Source organism: Epargyreus clarus, unplaced genomic scaffold, assembly GCF_041222505.1.
Source record: "Epargyreus clarus isolate Ecla_fem2 unplaced genomic scaffold, WU_Ecla_fem_2.2 ptg000024l, whole genome shotgun sequence".
NCBI classification, from domain to species: Eukaryota; Metazoa; Arthropoda; class Insecta; order Lepidoptera; family Hesperiidae; genus Epargyreus; species Epargyreus clarus.
In genome coordinates this window covers 6695319-6716409 of record NW_027332231.1, presented here as the reverse complement: position 1 = coordinate 6716409, position 21091 = coordinate 6695319, and the positions used below count along the sequence as shown (strand labels likewise).

Here is a 21091-nt window from a genome sequence, read left to right as displayed (position 1 = left end):
GTTATAAAAGCAAGATTGACATAGTGGTTAAGAAACCCGGCCTCTTGATCAAGGGGTCCGAGGTTCAAATCTCAGGCACACGCCCCTGATTTTTCAGATATGTGCGTATTAGAAATTAATTATCACTTGCTTAAAGGGTGATGGAAAATATCGTGAAGAAGCCTGCAACCTGCAGCGGTGCACCAATAATGTAAATATGTAACCCTACAAGGGAAACCACATTTCCATCCTCAAAGACACCATACATTATATATTTATCTATATGTAATCTCATCAATCTTCACGACTGGAGATAAAGACATTATCTTTATCCGGAAGTAACATAAATTGTCCCTACGAATCAGACAGATACTCCTCAACACTATTCTTTACAAGCAGGCTTAAGATAGCTCCAGAGAGTTCCCGTATGCCAATCGAAAACACGATATCAAAAAAATGTAGTCACGAGTCATTCAATACTCCAGTTATCTATTTTTCTTAGAATTCTTCGAATTCATTATTCTATTTAGTTAATCTACAAAAACCATTAGATAATAAATAAAAGCGTGTAAAATAAAACCTTTACTGAGATATGCATGTTATTAATACTTCTACTACTTAAAAGGTTTAGAATAATTAGTAAAAACCACACAAAAAGTATTCGTTCTGTGAGTCCTGTCTATGAAAATGGTGCACATCACTAGATAATGTAAACTTAGTGTTGCCATGTAAATATCGAAGCTATATAAAAATGGTTTAAGGCGACCGTAATAAAAATACACATTTTTGTAGATATATTGTATATTAATGTTATTACAAAAAAATACAACAAAATTATTGCGTTAGCTTTAAATTAAAGTTAAGTCCAAGGTAAGTCACTCAGCCTTATCTGTAATTTAAATTTATCGCAAATTAATTAAAACCACTTGTACATCAGAGATATTATATCTTACTAGGTCTCGTTAATCTATATTATTTAAAATTACCATGTTAAATTTGGCGAAACCTATAGTAATTGGCAACATTAGTGTCCATGTCAAGAACGCGTAATGAATACCCAAGGTCAACATTGTCATTGTTATCGATAAATCGATTAATTGAAATATCGATGTTTTTAAATATTACACATATTAAGTTTTTATTCTATAATTGATTCGTGATTCATTTTAATATAAATAATACAACATAAATTATGTTATTGCGATTATTTAATGTAATGTAATGTAAAATCGTATATAGATAATATCTACATATTGAAGATATGATTTCGAAATTATCCAATTCACCTTTTGTTTTTTTGTGGTTTCCAAGCCTCAAATGTATGTCTTATGAGAAATAAAGATTTTTTAAACACAAATATGTTATTAAAATTTGTACCAATCACCCAAAAACTAAGGTATTTAATCATTTTTTATGTGACAGAATATTAGACCAACTAACCTGATCTCTTTTTAATATTCGCCCTCATATGTGATTCATATTTAAATAAATCTGTTTAAAATGATTAGGTTCTTATATTACCAGTATTATTCTAAATATCACACAAAGTATATACATTCGTAGACGACTTGATACATTAAACTCGATCTCGAAATACACCGGATAAAAAAAAGATGTATAGAATTGAAATTATCTAATTAAATGTATCGATAATGGAGAAATTGTAAGCATCATTGTTTTTCTACCAATTAAAAGCCCTGTTTCAGAAACATCGATGTATCGTTGAATCTGCAAAAAAAAATATTACAACTGAACTGTGGTATCCCTACAAAACTACCAATGACAAGTTGACAAATGGATCCATCAATTGTGTGACGTGGACAGATTTTGATTCGGTTAACCAGCCAGAAATTCGCCGGTGTTCATAATACTCAGTCTCGTCTAAAGAACACCGGTTATTTTATAAGTGAACAGTATTTCTAAATTTGGCATATTAGTCTGTAAAAATTTCAAGAAAAAAGACAAAAGTCCTTATCATCATGGGTACTCTGGCGACTGCTATCGGTCTTCTGTTCCTGGTCTCCACCGCTTGGTCAGAAGACTCTCCAAAAGGGCCAAAAGTAACTCATAAAGTAAGTTAAATAGAGTCCAACCAAACATTATTCATTAGGAAGTTATCACCGCGTGGAATTTATATATATTTTTTTAAATTAACGATGACTACATTGAGGTCGGTGACCTTGTCGAAATGACGCTTCGAATCTCGTTTCTCCCGCCTTTGTTCCGGTCATCCTTTGACCTTACTATTCCTTTGTGCCATAAAAAAACAAAAGTTATATTTATAAAGTTATATTTCAGAGATACCCTCTCATTGTTTTTGAGTAATAAAAATACGAATTTTCTCATCAAATTTTAAAACATATTTTAGAGCCTTTTTTTAAATTTCATAGGTATTATATCAACTTAATTATTTATATAGTTATGACTTGATATTTTTTTTTTCATTATCTACCTATAATCACATCTGAAATTGACCCATTGACTTACAGATATGATTTTGTTGATAATAATATTATTATCTACTGTAGATAACTTTAATTGAACTTCTTGAGCAATGTCATTCTAATCACAACATTAATTTCATCTGTAGTATTTATAATATTTTGGTATTTAAAGTTTGATTGTATTCTATTGCTCCCTAATAAATAGTCTTTTTAAATATTGTTGTATAAAAATGCACATTGGTATATAGAATAATTAAAATCCAACACTTATCTGAACCATTAAAATTGTCATAACTTAGCTTTTTTATAACAAAAATATTATATAATCCATTTAACAACCACTTAAATTTATGGCTTTCAAACCCATGCAATGTCGTTGCTAATGCTGATTAAATTGTAATACTAGTTGGCCTGGGTATTCTCTAGCCACGAAAAGTATACCTTTTGAGATCACACCAATAGCTCCATCTAGCAGGTCGTAAACAATTCTATTTTCTTAGCTACAATCAACAGCACACAAGGGTGGTAGAACCCTTTGTGGTTTGACTCCGCCGGCACCACCGCCACACCTATTTCTACCTAATAACAGCAGTGTTAGGCGCTGCTGTGTTCCGGTTTGAAGGGTGTGGTAAGGGAGACAGACTATTCCGAGGCGTTCCAGCTTAGTCCTCAGGGGTAGCGGCGCATCTGTGGCCGACCTCAGGTAGGAATATCTAATCCTATCTGGGGTTGATTACAGATGTCCATGGGCGGCAGTAGCCACTTACCATCAGGTGGACAGCATGCTCATCTGCTACTCTTATATTATAAAAAAAAAAACACAAAATTGCATTTAAATTGGTTAAGTAGTTTAGGAGATCAACATTTATATAGACACATGATTTATATGTATTAAGATTGATGATATATAAACTATTTCTTCTAGGTGAGTTTCGACATCACTGTAGGAGGAGAACAATTTGGGACCATTGTGATTGGTCTCTTCGGAAAGACGGTCCCTAAAACTACTGAGAACTTCTTTGAACTGGCCAAGAAACCCGCGGGTGAAGGCTACAAAGGCAGCAAATTCCACAGAGTCATCGACAACTTCATGATCCAGGGTGGTGACTTCACCAAGGGTGATGGAACTGGAGGTACTTTTTTCAATATCACTTATTTTATTTTTTGACTCTTGTGTTTCTTTGTTTATAATTGTAGAGTATAGTTGAAGCTCACAATTATATAGCATTTATATTTGCTTTTTTATTTCTTATAAAATAGTGAAATTGTAGCTTCACTTCTACGATTTATCTGGTGCTTGTATATATAAAAACATAAGAAATTAAAAATAATAAAAACAAAATTTTCTAAAGTTAAAGAATATTACTAGCACAAAAATAAGTAGTAATTCTCAGTAGGTATTACTCAGTAGGTATATAATTTTTAGGCCCCCAAAAGTTTTTCACCTGTTTATACAGATGATCTTGTAGCATATTATTAAGTAAATTGGCTACAAAAACTTGTACATACAAAATTTAACCATATTGTGTATTTTATATTAAGTAGGTAAAATGCATACCAATAAATTTACTGATTTATTTTACCGTCTAGGTCGCAGTATCTATGGTGAAAGATTTGAGGATGAAAACTTCAAGCTCCGCCACTATGGTCCAGGCTGGTTGTCTATGGCCAATGCTGGAAAGGACACAAATGGCTCCCAGTTCTTCATCACCACCACAAAGACACCTTGGCTTGATGGCAGACATGTAGTATTCGGAAAGGTTTTGGAAGGCATGGTACGTAAAAAATTAATTAGGTATATAAGTATTGTTTTAATTCACATTGATATGTTAATATCTGAAATTGTTGTTACTATGCTACAGATAAAATAGAACTCTACAGATAAAAAAAAATCACATGTAATTTTTATCTATCTGTTTAATCTGATTTATATTAAAACAATACTGGAATACTTTTGTTCATGGGTTCACTAACTAGATATACATTATCTCATGTATGTGAACCACATTGTTATTTTATAATTATAGTTCATAAAATATTTAGAAACATCAATTCTTAACTTTAACTAAAAATAGAAGGCAAAAGAAATGCGAGTAGTAGCACTTTAGGACCACATAGTAAAAAGAGTGGAAATTATTTCTTAATACTGCTCTTATATTTCTTGATACTCAAAACATAAATTGTGTGACTTTTTGGTACTTTGTCGGTAATCGTTATACATCAATTACCAAAGAACAAAGAAAGGAAGATAAACTCCAAGTTTATTTACAGAGGAAACGTTGAAAATGGTTTGTCTTATTACAGGATGTTGTTCGTAAGATTGAGAAGACAGTAACAGGAGCCAATGATCGTCCAGTCAAGGATGTTGTGATTGCAGACACACGTACTGAAGTAGTAGCAGAACCATTCAGTGTCACAAAAGACGGTGCTCAATAACTATAAGCTATAAACATTTTTTTAAATTTTAAATGATTTTCTTCCAGTGTATTTTTAATTTTAAGCTAATCAAAATATGTCGACAAATTAATTAAATAACTGTGTCACAACTATAATTACTCAACAGGGTAAACAAGAGATTCCTTTTCCCTCCAATGTAAAGAAAGTGAAATCAAAGTATGAAATAAAATACCTGAAATTAACTAAGATTTTTTATTTCTTTTAAACATTTTTCAGCTTCTGCTTTTGCATCTTTGTTTTTAACTGTAATACTGAGCTTCCAGCCGTGGCCACAAGATTTTCTAGCTTGGTCTAACAAGTTTTTTTTCATGTACGCTCGACCTAAGTTGACATAGAAAGATCCCAAATCGTTCATATCTGGGATCTCTTTACCTAGGTTTATGGCTTGTTGGAAGTAACTTATACTTTCGTCAACCCTCCCAATCCTATCGCAGACTGTTCCAATATCATTCAGTTGTACCATAAGGTGTTCAGGATCAAAATCTGAGATGCCTTTCATCCGTTCGTATGCACTTTTCAATAAATTGAGAGCTTGTTCACATTGATCACAATCTAAGAATAACCGACCGTACCAATCTTCTGTCAGCGCCATCAGTTTATTCACATCGTCACTCGCAGGTTTGCTACTCAATTTTTGCAAACACCAATCATAGCCTAACTGAGCTGTAGTTAGTTCTTTCTGCATATGGCTGATTCTTGCCAGTTTGGCACTAATGTGTAAAACTCTCAGGTCATCATCAGTGGCTCCGTCAGCCATTATCCTTTGAGTGACAGCAATGAATAACTGCTTAGCTTTACTGTACTGTTCTCGTTCTAGTGCCAAATTAGCCATCACATCGTAGACGTAAGTAATCGCGAGTTGATGGTTTATTTGCTGTGCATTCCTTAGAGCTACATGTAGAAGTTGTTCTGCTTTATCATACTCTTCTCTTTGAATAAAGAGTACACAGTGTTTGATGGTCTGAATTAGCTCATCTTCGGCGCTTAGTTTCTTTTCTAAGCCAATAAGTGTAAGTATTGATATTCCGAGGGTGCATGGAACAGTAACATGACACCGGTTATATTGTCTATAAAGTGTACTTGGTATTGGTTGGTACTTATATTTTACCTGCAGCAATTTTCTCAAGACACATCTGAACCGTGACGACATTCTTGAAACTTATTCTAGTATTTCTTGATGTATTCGAGATTATATAACCTAATTATCTTTTGGTAAACATGTATCACCGTCACACCATTACCTACTTTTCTAATACCATATTTACGTCGCAGAAAACTGTATATTACTATATATTGTTTAAAGAAACCATTAATAAATTTCTAACCAAGAAAATAGATATTTCGCAAAAGCTATATTTTGATTTTGGTTACTTTATACTTTACATGCAATATTCGATTATAAAGACAACACCGACAGTTCAAATCACTCTGGCAAAAAGAATACTAAATGAAATAAGCATAGATTATAATTATTGAAGATATGACAGTAAATGTCATTGTTTAATCTTTTGACATTTTTTTTTTAAACAACGTGAAGTCGAATGCACTTATTAATTGTAAGCCAATAGACTTGAATGTTTTTATTTAACTAGTATTTAATATATTCATGAGAAAATTATAATGGAAGCATGTAATATTTAACGGACTCGCTATAACCCTATTCCAAGTTTTGCAGCCAACGAAATTATTATAGTTCTTAAAAAAAATCTACCCACAAGTGATACATTTTACATAATGCACGGATTTTTATTACGTTTTTCTAAATTTATGAAAAATGTATGGGCTTTCACAGATAGAGTGTGTAATAAAAGAAGTTTCAATTTTTAATATAAAAATATTTATTTTCAGGTTGTGGTTCCTTGACTGGGTTTAACATTTATTTTAAGCACACGCGCCAATTTGGAACGCACCTGAAATTCAATCAGATATTGTAAAATTTATTAGTATTAAAAAGCGTTCTCGGTTACACTACATATTAAATTTGACTGCATACATATATTATAATTACAGTTAATACATATATTACATTTTCATTACAATTTTATTAATAACTTTATTGTATCATGCATATTATTCAAATAAAACCAATTGATAAAAGATGTAAATGAAATTCCATTTATGAGATGAAGACAAAAACATATACTTATCACGGCCAACGAATAAAATTCGATAATACTAGAAATAGATAAAATTATCTTACAGTTTATCAACAGTTTCGATGTTATTTTGAATTTGTCGAGATGATTCGTGAACGCTGTGACATCGATTAATCCATTGTTTCGTAGGTCTCGAAAATGATTTACACTTTGTTTCAAATTTATTATTTACCATGGAATTTGATACATTTGTGCTTGGAACGTCTCTCAATGTTTCCTCCTTCCACAAAATATTTTCAGGCACCGCGATGTCACTGAAATGTATTGTTTAATTTTAAATTCGAATACATGATGTATGTATTCGAATTATCTTTACCCATATATTATATTTTTTTAGGCAAAGAAAAAAATCACATAATTCATTTCTGATTGAATTGTAATATACGTATTATAAAATTGAAATGCAAGCCATGAGCATTTTATTTGTAGTTTTTATACTTACAAGGAATTTTCACTTTGAATGTCCTCATATTCCCTAAGATGACCTGAAATTAAGGTAGATTTAGCAATGAATGGGAAGAATGACATGATAGTTCGTAGGTACACGAAAGAGCGAACAATTCAAATTGATTTTTCCTGTTTGCGACGATCTCGTAAGAATGGCGTCATTATTCCATGTAGAAGCGTACTTTATCAATAACGCTGGAAGTAATCTTCGGCTAAAGTGGAGCGTCGTTTATCTACTTATCTCTGTAAAATTTGTGTACTTATGTCCTTCCAGATTTGATATTACAAAAATACTAATTTGAACTGGTATTATATCATGTTTATTTATGTCCGAATTTCGAAACAATAATCGACTGTAAAAATAAGATCGATATCGAGCAGCATTCAGATGCTCGATAACAACCAAATTCCTTGTAATTTTCCCTTAGGATAACATTAAACAAATAAAACAAACGCAGAACCAGGACCCAACACAAAATATAAACGGTCAGTCCCACGGGTTTTAGAAAAAAAATCACTTACTCTTATCGTTCTTTTTCAGATATTCCTCATTATTACATTTTTGTCTGCATAGTTTCTCGGTATTTCGATTTGCTGAGCTGCTTCGTTTGACCTAATTATAATTTTTATTAGTAATTTGATTTTATTTAATTATTTTATTAAATAGTTGATTTTTGAATACAATCAAATATAATATTAGGAATATTATACTACCGTAACCACAAAATCCTTTCCTTCCTCTGGGACAATGAAAAGTAGGAAGAATAAGAAAACTGAGGTAGGGATAGCTATAAAATTAGCCAAGCATGCATGTTAGTCCAAGTCCTACAAAATGTTAATTTTAAAATATACTCTTTTATGAAATATCTTGGTCATATGTCAAAATTATTTAAACAGATAAATTGCAAACAGTATCACACTATGCTAATTTCATGATATCAAATATGTTTCATACGTTTTGACGTCTTTTAATCTTTTGTTTATTATCTTTCCATTTATCTAAAGCTTTTTGCTGGCACATTTTCAAATAACAATACTCCGAATACCATTTACTATGTGATAATATCTCGTTGGTTGACACATCTGCAAAAAGACAAAGGATGTATATAATGTATTGAAATAAAGTTCAAATACCAAATCGTACAACCAACATTTATACATTATTTTGGTGGTACGTTATATTTAATGCTAAATAACATACCAGGATTTTTTTCACGCACTTCATCCATAAATTGTAGCGATAGATTATTGTTGTTAATTATTTCTTGCATATTCTTCTCTAGGATTTCAATATCATTATCAACATAAAACTTGTTCCATATTTGAATAAAACTGTTGTGGTTATATTCGTTCCATCCACCGTACCGATTTTTACTTTTCGACAGGAACTCTTGTAACCTCTGCACTTCCTGAAGTTATAGGAAACGACACGCCGATGTTTTTAAAGAAAATCATATTATATGGTGGTGTAATACTAATGAAACTCGTTGAAACTTGGCCTCTCGATCGACGGGTCCGAGGTTCGAACCCAGGCACGCAACTCTGTATTTTCAAAGCTATGTGCGTATTACAAATTAATGATTACTTGTTTTAACGGCGAAGGAGATCGCCATGAGGAAACCTGCGTACCTGAGAGATCTTAAAAAAGATATGTGAACATTGTGAACTGTGAAGTCTACCAATACGCACTTGGCCAGGCGCGGTGGACTATGACCTAATCCTTCTCATTCTGAGAGGAGACCCGTGCCTAGCATTGAGACAGTAATGGGTTGATGACGATTTTACTAAAAGAGTAGAGAATATTACGTCAAACATTTTATAAATAACTTACTGCACATTTTAAAGGAGAGTTTCTTAGCACGCGTACAGGACTAGGAACTACTTCATTATATTGCTTACTTTGTATTTTGACTTTACGTTTAATATTATGAATAAATTTTGGTTCCTCGTTCAACTGCAACATAAAACATACATAAGCATTTAATAGAAGTAATTCGCCTATGTATCAACGTCTTACTTATTACGTCTATAGTTTCTATTTTACTAATTATAAAACAATACTTAACAAGAAATAAATAACACGTAGTTCAAATATAGTACATGGTCAGAGCTCCGTTTTCTTTCCGGACTTGGCCGAAGCATTGTCGACATTAAGGGAAAAAAATATACGTTCCGTGCAATTGAATATACCCGTCTTTATTAGTAGTATATCGATGAATATACCATTCATTTGTATCTTTTGTATTTTATTACACAACATGATGATAAAAACTAAATACGTATATGCGATGTCCATGGGCTACAGTGCTTATCTAATATGAGGTGGGCTAAATGTTCCTTTGCAGCATTACTTTAAAAAAAAAGTTTTGTGAGTGGGAAATTAAATATTTTACATCAACAGTGAACACTATTCGCATCTTTAGAAAATCCGTAGTCGGCCAGCACTTTCGACTATGGCTTAAATCTCACTTGTCCTGAGGGTAGGCCCGTGCCAGCAGTGGCCAGCAGTGGGACAATAATAGGTTCACGACAAACAGTCAACACGTGCACATATTTGACTTTATTATTTCGATGTCTGTGTGGCTAGGGATTTAATAATTATTGCTAATCGGATTTGCGAGTAAGGCGTATAAAAATACATAAATGATATTGGTATAGCACAAAAAATCTCTAAAACCTGTTTCATGATTTCCTCTTCACTTTTTTGTAATGATAATAACTCCAAGTTTATAAAGTCTTCGAGAGACTTAATTTTTCCATCTAGTTCCAAGACATCTTTTTTAACTTCCTTGATATCTGAAAAATCAATATTATTGCACAATATAGTTCATATTACTAAATATTATATTTTTTATGGTAAAATACGTATTTACCTACTCTAATACCTGTATTGCGTGCTAGAAACTTCTTACTCTTGATTGTAAAGTAGGTATGTGTTATAGATATAGATGTATTAGATTTTTTTTTGTTTATGAGGGAATATCTATGAGGAAAACCCCCCGGTGGCCATCCTCAGCGCTTGTTGGAAAGCTCCGGGATCTCAGAGGGAACACAACCGGAGTCCTCCAAGCGCGATGCTCCGATCAGGCTCTGCCCTGGGGGATCACTTTTGGCTCCTCCCACACCATCTGCTGTTTACGTTGGTATGCGATCACACAGATCGTCCTTCCCGAGGACTTGTTTGCTGGACGGTTCGAACTCCTACTCTTACCGCCCGCAACCCCGGAAACCTCCTTTTAGTCACCTCTTACGACAGGCAGTGGATACCGTAGCCCTATTCTATTCCTGGGACTACAGGGACAATAGATGTATTACCTACATGTCATTGGTTATAAAATACTAAATTTATACGATAAATAGTAAATATGCGATGAAATGCTCAATTTACTTATTTAATATCTTACCAATATCTTTTAGGTTGTCGTGAGAATCACTGGTAACACCTTTGATATCTTCAATCATATTTTTAATCTCAGAAATAGAATTTCTTAATTTTGTTGTATAAACTTTCCAGTCAGGATAAATACTCGAATCCTCATTATTTTCAGCTCGCTCGAAATTCGTTTTATTTAAAGATGCAACTAATAGGCTCTCTTGTATCTTCAACCGTCTTAGCTTAGCTAGGATATCAGAAGGTAAACTATTTTCAATTGTAACGAGCGAGTCATCGCCTGAGCTACTTTCAATATCCATAATACACAAAATGTAAAGTTCAATAAATAATAACAATCCACGTAATACTAAGGTACAAAATATTAACTTTTTAGTATTGATCAAACAAGTTGATTCTGTACTACAAATTATAATTAGTAACGTACAAACTATAGGTAGTAACCATGAAACAGAAATAACAAGGTAGTAGCGGTTACTATGGTTATATGATTACATGTAAATTGTACTCAAAAATCTCAATGCCTCCAGATTTCCAATGAGATTCTTATGAGATCAGCGCAGAACTTAGGTTGTAATTATATGGTAATTACCAAAAAGACGATATCCATTATTTTTGTATTCTGTAGTATTGCTATCCATTTTTCTTAACAAAGTTTTATAGGTATATTATGTGCTTTGTGTAAATGTCCCACAACTTTTCTATTTTAAAATTGAATTTAGCTTTTAAAATAAAACAAATATTAAGAGATTTGTTAATAAACTATATTCACATGTATATTATGTGTTTGTACTAATACTACAAAATATACATTCGAACTTTATTCGAACAATCGTTAAACATGTATAACGAATAATAATAAGATTACTTAGGACAACACTAGTCCAAATGTCAGATATATTGTCGATATTGATATTGTGAAAGCAAGAAAAAGACAGATGACAGATGTCATAAATATGTATGGGTAGCGAAATTGATTTACTAAAATAGAAAATATTATAATATTATAACAGCGAGCCCTTATAAACGCATTTAAATATGTTTACGCGTTCCAAATTATTATTCTCAAGAACCCTTCCATTAAAAGTGAGTATTCCACTGTATAGTATCAGAAAAGTAAATATGAATAATAAGTTTGGTTAACGTTGTTATTTCCAGAATGTATTTAAGTTGGAATATCAGAATGAGGCAAGGTTTATGTATGGAATTACAGCGACGAGAAGCCGATCAACAACTCCGCTTAACACAATCATTATGTTCGTTCCACAACAAGAGGTTAGTTATTGATCAATCAATAAAACAATCAACGAAACAATCAGTAATTAATTTACTGCTTACATTTTTGCCATTAATTTTGCAATCACGATAAGTTGTATTCATAGTTTACCTGTATGGCGATGCATAATATTTCATCATAATCTTTTTCAAATAATCTCATATTTCTTTCACAATTGATGATGAAATTTTATCGTGGTTGGTAGTTGCCCTATTACACTAAAGAATCATTAAACTACTGACACCTTTACAAACTATTCAAGATGTTTTTCCACCATCTGAGAACCCTAAGGAATCTTTATCAGAATATATTGCTTAATTGTAAATGAAACAAATAGATGTATGTTTATTATTTAATTAAAATAAAATATAAAATCTTACCATCAGTTGTGCAATATCCTTTGGCACTAAAAACTTTGTGTGCATAAGGTATCCAAAACTTTTAGATAAAATGGCTTGGTTGTATTATACATTGTTAATCGTTATAAATGAGTAATGCTGCTTCAATTTTTCCAGGCATGGATAGTAGAACGCATGGGTAAATTTCACAGACTGCTCGAACCAGGACTGAATCTCTTGTGGCCAATTGTAGACAAGATCAAATATGTGCAAAGTCTGAAGGAAATTGCTATAGACGTGCCCAAACAGAGCGCTATCACCTCAGACAATGTCACACTCAGCATTGATGGTGTCTTATATCTCCGCATCGTTGATCCATATTTAGGTAAATCAAATGTAGACATTTATTAATATTCTTCTTGTTACTATATTTCAGTTACTTTTACTTTTAGAGGCCAGAATGGTGTCACTTAGTTCTGAAGTGTTGATTTAATTAGACAAATAGTCATGACAAGTTTTAAGCGGCATAAATAAACAAAACAGTTATAAAAATAAACAACCTGACCTAAAATAAATAAACTGACTGCTTAAAAATATAATTAATCCAACAACACCTCATATGTTAAAACCTATCAATCCATTTAGGATATAGGATGTGCAATAGAATGTGACATGAATACTCTAAAAAAAAATTACCATCCATAATCGGAAAAACAAAATAAAATATAACTAACAGAAGAGTATATATTTAATAAAGAGATTTATGAATGTTGTATGGTTAATTGAGATTTATAATCTAGATCTAAGTCTTTCTTTACTTATCTTTGTGTATGTAGTTATCCATAACAGCAATAACATAAAGGAACTTTAGGACTATGGTATTATGAATGTAGAATTGTAATGTAAACAATATTTTTTTAGCATCCTATGGTGTGGAAGATCCTGAGTTCGCGATAACACAGCTGGCGCAGACCACCATGCGCTCGGAGCTCGGCAAGATATCCCTTGACAAGGTGTTCAGGGAGCGCGAATCCCTCAATGTGCTCATAGTGGACTCAATCAACAAGGCCAGCGAGGCGTGGGGCATAGCCTGCCTTCGATATGAGATTCGTAAGTATTTTGGAGTAAAGTCCAAACTTTTGAAGGCAAGGTAAAGCTTATAAGCAATAGATAAATTACTGGCAGCGGCTCCATTGCCATCTATTTAAATGAATCAAATATATATAGAAATGGGGCACTTTAAGATGATCACAGATGCATTAGCATTAATATCAAAATATCAAATCATCCTGATTTTACCATATTTCTTATTCTTAATCATGGTGAGCATGAGGGTAACATGCTCACCATAGATAGAGAATCTTATCATTATCTAATCTCAACCTTATCCACTAGGAAAATGGGACAGTAAACAGTTGACTATAAAGAAATAAGTAATGAATCCTTCCCAGGTGATATAAAACTGCCGAATCGCGTGCACGAGGCGATGCAAATGCAAGTGGAGGCGGAGCGTCGCAAGCGGGCCGCCATCCTGGAGTCCGAGGGTGTTCGAGCTGCCGATATCAACGTCGCTGAGGGGAAACGGCAGGCGAGGATCTTGGCTTCTGGTACGTTTTGATTAGGAAAATAAGCTTTTACACAAATAATCACTGTATGGTAAGTGTTATTTTTGTTTAGGGAAACCGAAAGGCAAATGTTTTTACATTTTACACACATAATCTACAGTTCAATGTATAGTGAGTGTTTGGTGGTGCACACATTTTATAAGATTGAAGTTGCAAGTGAATATGCAGTCCAGCCTATGGTAAGTGGTCAGCGCCATCCATGTATATGGGACATGAAATGAAACAATATCTAATAATTTCAATAAAATAATGTACTTCATCATCATTGACCAATGTTCTAAATGAATTTCTTTGAAGTAAAAAGATCTAAGGCCATAGAATCAATCTACACTATTCAAGTGTGGATTGATTTTATTACACACAACTTTAAGTCTCTGAAGGACAAACACAGGTTCCTTTATATGATTTCCTGCCCCATGCAACCAAATTATAATTAATTTCTCATCGCGTAACTTTTAAAAATTAGAGGTTACACAATAAACAACTCCCTGATCCCCAGTGTGAAAGGTTGTATATCAAATCACTGAACTATAATTTTTAAAAAAAAAATCTTATTTACAATTTCAGAGGCCGAAAAACAAGAGCAAATCAATAAGGCATCGGGAGAAGCGAATGCGATGCTCGCGGTGGCAGAGGCTCGCGCTCGGGGACTCAAACTCATCGCTAGTGCTCTCGCTCATCAGGTAGCAATGGCCCAAATAAGTATTTTTAACCGACTAAAAATGAGGAGATTCTCAATTCAATTGTATTTTTCTTATTCAGTGGATTAAATTTCAAATCGATTTTTTTTTTAATGTCTTTACATTACAACTGATTATTCAAGTTGTCTTGTTTGTAGTTGAGATATAGTGAAACATTGTTTTCTACAGAAAAATCTGTGTGGTAAACAAAAAAAATGTTCATTAAATCAATGCAGCAGTTTCGAAAGTGACCTTCACAGGGAGAACAACTTTATACTCAACAAATTTGCTTCCGTAGTTTACCATACAAATATGTGTAATAATACAATATTTTGAACATAATCATATGAATGGTCACTTTTATTTTAATTCTATTGAAGTGTCGAGCATAATGTTGACTTTATATTGGAAATACATATCGAACCTCTTTGGTAGTGCTTGTTATTAATTGTTGCTATCTGTGGCACCGCACAAATATTCATATACACATGTTCTCATGACTACAGGACAGCAAGCACGCAGCGTCGTTGACACTGGCGGAGCAGTATGTGGCGGCTTTTAACAAACTGGCGCGCACGAACAACACTCTGATATTACCGGCCAACGCAGGAGATGTCTCAAACCTAGTTGCTCAGGTACTTTTGACTTTTAGGTTAGTTGCTCATGTCCCTGTAGTTCCGAGACTAGAATAGGGCTACGGTATCTCCTGCCTGTCGTAGGAGGCGACTAAATGGGCTTCCGGGGTTGCGGGCGGCAAGAGTGGGAGCTCGAACCGTCCAGCAAGCGACCCCGGGAAGGACGGCGGTATGTGTGGTCGCATACCGTCGTAAACACTAATGATGTGGGAGGAGCGAAAGCTCCCCCAGGGTAGAGCCCGTTGGGCATCACGCTTGGAGGGCTCTGGTTGTGTTCTGTTGGAGATCCCGGAGTTCCCTAACAAGCGTTGAGGTCGGCCACCTAGGGGGGTTTTAGTGCGGTAAAAATCCCACATAACCTGGCGTCGCTCCCACGTCGTCGGGCAACTTTTGAAGGTTTGCCCTCGAGAAAAAAAAAAAAAAAGGTTAGTTGCTTAAGTACTTTGACTTTTAACTGCTTATGTCAACTTCAGTTAGATTCAGGTGGTTAAGTTTTAACTTACTTGTTTATGTGAACTTTAATGTTAGTCGCGCTATTATCTATGACTTTTATCTTTATAATTCCCACTTAATTTGAATCCTAACTTCTCCCAGTTAATAAAAAAATGATCTTTTCGATAATCTTAATAATCCTTTTTATTGCAGGCAATGTCAATATACTCTACAGTAACCGCGCACAACGTGAAGTCTTCAGCTAACTATGGAGAGCCCATAGTACCCGATATTATGTTAGATGATCCTCTAATAAAACTGAATTTGACTGAGAAAGGCACTGCAATGGCTGGTCAACCTGTGCCCAACGAAGATGACAGCTTAGCAGAGTATTATTCAGACGATGAGGAAAGAGAGAAAGCATTGCAAAATTTGAAGGATAAAAAGAAACAAAGTTATATAGAGAAAGAAATATAGGATTGTTAAGTGTAGGAATGCTTGTTAAATAAAATTATGCTTACAACATTGTTGTACTATTTTCATTTCCTTTATAATTATTACTTTTAACAGATCTGTTACCCTTTGCACATATAAATGAAAGTTTCAATAAGTAAGCATACCTACAATATTAACGAATAAAACTTTTGAACATGAATATAATTTAACACTTCTACATTTTTGAGTAAATAATTATAATAATTTACTGGTTCACCAGTTTTATAGTCACTATTGAATAAATAGTATCAATCTCGTCTTATAATTATCTTGTTATTATATTATATTTATTCCTTAACTTTATACCTAAAAGGCTCCTGTAACTGTAAATGAAAATAAAACATTTTTTGATAATATAAAAATACTATAATATATAGTTTTCTATATAGTCTATATAAAAATATAAAGTAATAAAACCTTTACAATCTTGAAATCAAATTCCGAATATTACTTTACCACATTTGCTTAAAACTATAATAACATAAATCTACAACATTAGTATGCAAATATAGGTTAATCCGCTAATTGTAAAACAAGTCCAAAATATGCATTAACAAGTTTGTCCAATGTATTCCGTTCTCCAATCCAATCCTCTCTGTCCAATTTTCTTCTAGTTTTTATTTGGCTTAAGTTATTTTTACAAATTTATCCCTTTGATTGAAATAGCTAACTGAACCCTCTTCGGCTTGTGGACTTCCAGGCATTCTGTGGAGACTAAGGTAGGATGCAGAGAGATTTGTACCATCGAATTGTCGCAAATGTATCTGAAAAGAACAAAAGATGAATGTGGTAGACTCCATAAGTTGCTAAATCAAATTCATAGACTTTGCAGTGTTCTAAAAATTGTATTAAGTCCATCAAAATGTGCACATAGTTAGCTTTATAGATTTATACTCTTTAGCGACAAAGTTTAGCATGCAAAGTGCTTTATTTGTTATTAATAATGACATAGAAGCATATTTAATATAACAGAAGAAACCAGACCTATTAACATCTTTTTTGCACAAGATTTACCGGACCGGTCTAGACTAGTGGATTAAAGTGATTATTTTAATCCACCTTTCTAGACCAGTTTATTAATAATACAAATAACTGGTTTCATACTCATCAGCTTATCAAAAATATTTTGACCAATAAACGAGAAAATATACTTCACACACAAATACTCTTCATAATTGTAAATATTTATGAGAATTTAATCATTTGTAGCATTTATAATAGTATTAATTACCCATAGTTTAATTATAAATAACATTAAAATATTTGCTATAATGATAGCAGAAATTTATTATTAAATTATCACTATTAAGCACCATACCTTTATGTAAAAATTGTATATTTTTCATTATCTACAATTTATCTAACTACTATACTATCTAACTATGCCCTAAAAACCTATACTTATACCTATTTCCCTAAAAATCTATACTTATGTACAATTAAATTTAGCTTTTGTATCAGTATAGCTGTAAGAAGAAAAACACTCAATTTAAAGAAACTTACCAATAAGTACAAATTGACTTCATCACTTCTACTTAAATAAGGGAAGTTTCCACCACTTTTGAGATGTGCAAGTTTGGCTTGTGGATATGACTTGTGCAGATCCTCACGAACTCTAGAACTCAGAGCACTCTCATCCCAAACATCCATGATAGTGAGTGGCATGTCCTTAAGTAACTGTGGCTGCACATAACCCGGTGCACAATTCAGGGTTAGTCTTGATGCTAGCTCTGACTGTGTTAATGATTCCAACTGAAAAATGCATTATCATTATTATAATTATTATGTATGTTATTTAATAACTCACATCATACAACTTCACACCTGTGTATTGGAATCAATCAAAATAATATCAATGAATTGGTTAGTTACAAAAAAATTAGTATTTTGCTTAGTTTGTTGTTTATCATTAACTTGATCATTATAAGCAAAACTATCTAATGGTGCAATAGTACAAAATGTGTTATTTTTTCAAAATGCATTAGTTTGATATCCAGCCATGGTAATATTTTTTTTAGTCAAATTAAACAATTTTCATTTATATCCAAATCATCCCATTGAAACATGTCTGAGCATTTTTCGCTTTTCCTAATAGTTGCAGATCTGGTTACCCCACTACACACACACCACACTAAAATATCCTATATATGAGATATAAATTGGCTTATTTCTATAGAGAAGTATTTATCACATCTACTTTAGCATTTATGTCAATGAAAGAGTTCTTATTTATACAGATAAGTGAGTTCATGAACTGTTGTTGAACTAACAACACGAGTGTAATTAAGACGAAGTATAATGAGTGCCATTGTTGACTAAAATAAATATGAGTTGATATGTTTCTAAATGCTTGTTATTTTACATATTTAATATATTAAATTTACTTTATAAATTTTAACTACACAGCATTGCTAAAAATAATCTAAATATAATATGGAAGTGTAGGTATATGTATTTTAAATGTTTGCAAATACATACATACATGTGTTTTAAATGAGAAAAGGTTGTGCATGTCTTAAAAGTAACTAAATACCTACCGTGAGACCTATTGTTAGGTAATTGTTTCAAAGGTTTTTATCTTTACTTTGTAAATATCATTATAACTTTATAATTAAAACTTACCCGTTCAACCATAAAGTCTATTGATTCAGCAATTCTTTTGTCAACTTTGTCAGCCGTAAAGTTTCCCATGAGCATTCTCTTTAGAACTAACGATGGTAGGAGCCAAAATAATGCTGCGGAGTCATTGTATTCAAACACAGAAGTGTCAGTGAAGGAATTGCAAAGAATTATAGAGGCCACTCGTGGACAATTCTTTGTGTATTCTGCAAACTTTTGGGCAATGAATCCACCTGCAATTACAATAAGTAATTAAGTTTTTGTATGTAAGGAAATATTATTAATTCTTTTTCTTGAATTTATGCTATATATACTACTGGATAATTTAATACTTTTGAAGATAAGTTCCATTAGTCATATAATAGAAATATGTAACTAGAATAAAATAGACTTCTATATTTATAAACATCAATCTAATTATAATTATCAGGATAACTACCATCTTATAAATATAGCATGTAGGTACTTGTAAATATTATTATAATAATATTACGCACTCATGCCTCATGTATAACAACCACATTATTTACGTCTTTCTTATTTAGTGTAAAATTATGATAAAGATGTGAATCACAAAACATTAAATCGTTTTTATCAGTAATTTATAGCTATCAAAACTTAATGTAACTACCTGGAATATTACTTATATTTCAATTAATAACTTAATCTTACCCAAGGAAGCTCCCAAAATATGAATCCTATCTAATTCTAGGTAATCTATGAGCCTTTTGAAACCATCACACCATTCCTTCATATTCCAGTACGGAGGAGGCTCTGCAGCGATCACGCGGACTCCTCTGGAAGCCAGGCCCATGACCTGCTTGTAGAATATGTCAGCAGTACCCGATACAGGAGGCAGGCATACTAAAGGGCAACTCACAGACTTTGGACCACTGTCGAATATACTCCATGCCTACAACAGTAATCAATTATTGAAACTTTATAACTACTTCCTTGTAAGTAGCTAAAAAACATAATTGTATTCTTTTTAAATTAGCTACAATAAGGTTATTAATTAATAACAAATTTCGATAAAAAACATGTTGACTCAATGTTTACCTTGGATCCATCGGAATCAACAACAACTTTCCGTAAAGGAATGCTACTCCTGAAACTTAAATATTCACTGGATTGCGACAACTCACTCAAATAACTCATTTTATAAAAGGTTTTTTCAAAAATTAACTTGTTAAGTATCCATTTATTATCAAAATATTTAGTCGTAGCCAAAGATAATTATCGAAAATCTTGTTCTTTCTTTGAAATACACAAGTATTTTACACAGTTTACTAAAGTTTACTCTTTGACTGCACTAGTGCAGGCAATTATAGTAATTTATAAAACGAATGTCACAAATGATCGAACGAATTAACGTTACATTGTTTTAGTGTAATGTTGGACAACTTAAATATAGAACTATTTGCGTCCTATGGCTATTAAATAACCGCAACACCTACTTAATCGCACATACCTACAATCTCATTTAGCGTTATCACTTTTTTGTTATTCGTCAATCATCTTGCCTTATAATTATTAATTAATATTTGTATGAAAGTATCGAATAAACTTCAATAAACACAGAAGGAGCACAACACTATAAATAGTGTTGCCAGCAAGGAACTGAGATTGTAATTTGTTGTTTTATCGTCTCCCAAGGACGATCTATGTGGCGTTAGGGTAAAATTTCATTGTATACATAAAGTACTCTGTGGGGTGAAATTTAAGAAATATCACTAAGAAAAATATTCATGAACTATACTAGTCACCAAATCTTCATGGAGTTCACTCATACTCTTATGCTACACTAGCGCCATTTATGGAGGGCTATCGATCTTAGAATTGTTGCAGCTGAACGGTTTTAAACAGCCTCCTTATGGCACGATTCTCCATACACTCCTTACCTCTACCCTACACACCATGTGTAATAGAGGTTAGCAGTACCTACCGTTAAAGTAATTAGCTTTTTGCTTACACAGGTAGGTACTGGCATAGAGGTAATAGAATATCATTGGGTACTGGCACGAGTTTTCACATCAATTATTTTTTCTGTGTTATTGGTATGCTGTTTATAGAAGTACGTGTATTCCAATTGCTATCCAATTTAAATATAAGTTATA

General features: G+C 32.7%; 5 protein-coding genes across 5 annotated transcripts; 2 read left to right on the top strand and 3 right to left on the bottom strand.

Moving 5' to 3' along the window:
• Nucleotides 1–1764: 1764 nt before the first annotated feature.
• Nucleotides 1765–5062, top strand: Ppib (peptidylprolyl isomerase B). The gene is made up of 4 exons (XM_073086301.1): nt 1765–2051; nt 3349–3556; nt 4014–4198; nt 4728–5062. The coding sequence occupies exons 1-4, from the start codon at nt 1959–1961 to the stop codon at nt 4857–4859; spliced, it is 618 nt and encodes a 205-aa protein (XP_072942402.1). The 5' UTR covers nt 1765–1958; the 3' UTR covers nt 4860–5062.
• Nucleotides 5058–6333, bottom strand: Ttc19 (tetratricopeptide repeat domain 19). The gene has a single exon (XM_073086300.1). It carries the CDS (start codon nt 6028–6030, stop codon nt 5059–5061), a length of 972 nt encoding a protein of 323 aa, XP_072942401.1. The 5' UTR covers nt 6031–6333; the 3' UTR covers nt 5058.
• A 328-nt stretch (nt 6334–6661) lies between these two features.
• Nucleotides 6662–11500, bottom strand: LOC140752355 (uncharacterized). The gene is made up of 9 exons (XM_073086619.1): nt 10888–11500; nt 10161–10279; nt 9315–9437; nt 8685–8892; nt 8439–8566; nt 8006–8096; nt 7479–7521; nt 7081–7290; nt 6662–6790 (listed from the first exon to the last, which is right to left on the bottom strand). The coding sequence occupies exons 1-9, from the start codon at nt 11174–11176 to the stop codon at nt 6757–6759; spliced, it is 1245 nt and encodes a 414-aa protein (XP_072942720.1). The 5' UTR covers nt 11177–11500; the 3' UTR covers nt 6662–6756.
• A 292-nt stretch (nt 11501–11792) lies between these two features.
• On the top strand, nt 11793–16383 carry Stoml2 (stomatin like 2). Its single transcript, XM_073086563.1, has 8 exons — nt 11793–11960; nt 12033–12149; nt 12666–12873; nt 13410–13598; nt 13940–14095; nt 14681–14796; nt 15300–15428; nt 16074–16383. Exons 1-8 carry the CDS (start codon nt 11913–11915, stop codon nt 16335–16337), a joined length of 1227 nt encoding a protein of 408 aa, XP_072942664.1. The 5' UTR covers nt 11793–11912; the 3' UTR covers nt 16338–16383.
• A 580-nt stretch (nt 16384–16963) lies between these two features.
• LOC140752346 (maspardin) lies at nt 16964–20215 on the bottom strand. Its single transcript, XM_073086608.1, has 5 exons — nt 20034–20215; nt 19647–19887; nt 18978–19207; nt 17859–18107; nt 16964–17119 (listed from the first exon to the last, which is right to left on the bottom strand). The coding sequence occupies exons 1-5, from the start codon at nt 20130–20132 to the stop codon at nt 16982–16984; spliced, it is 957 nt and encodes a 318-aa protein (XP_072942709.1). The 5' UTR covers nt 20133–20215; the 3' UTR covers nt 16964–16981.
• Between the last annotated feature and the right edge of the window lie 876 nt (nt 20216–21091).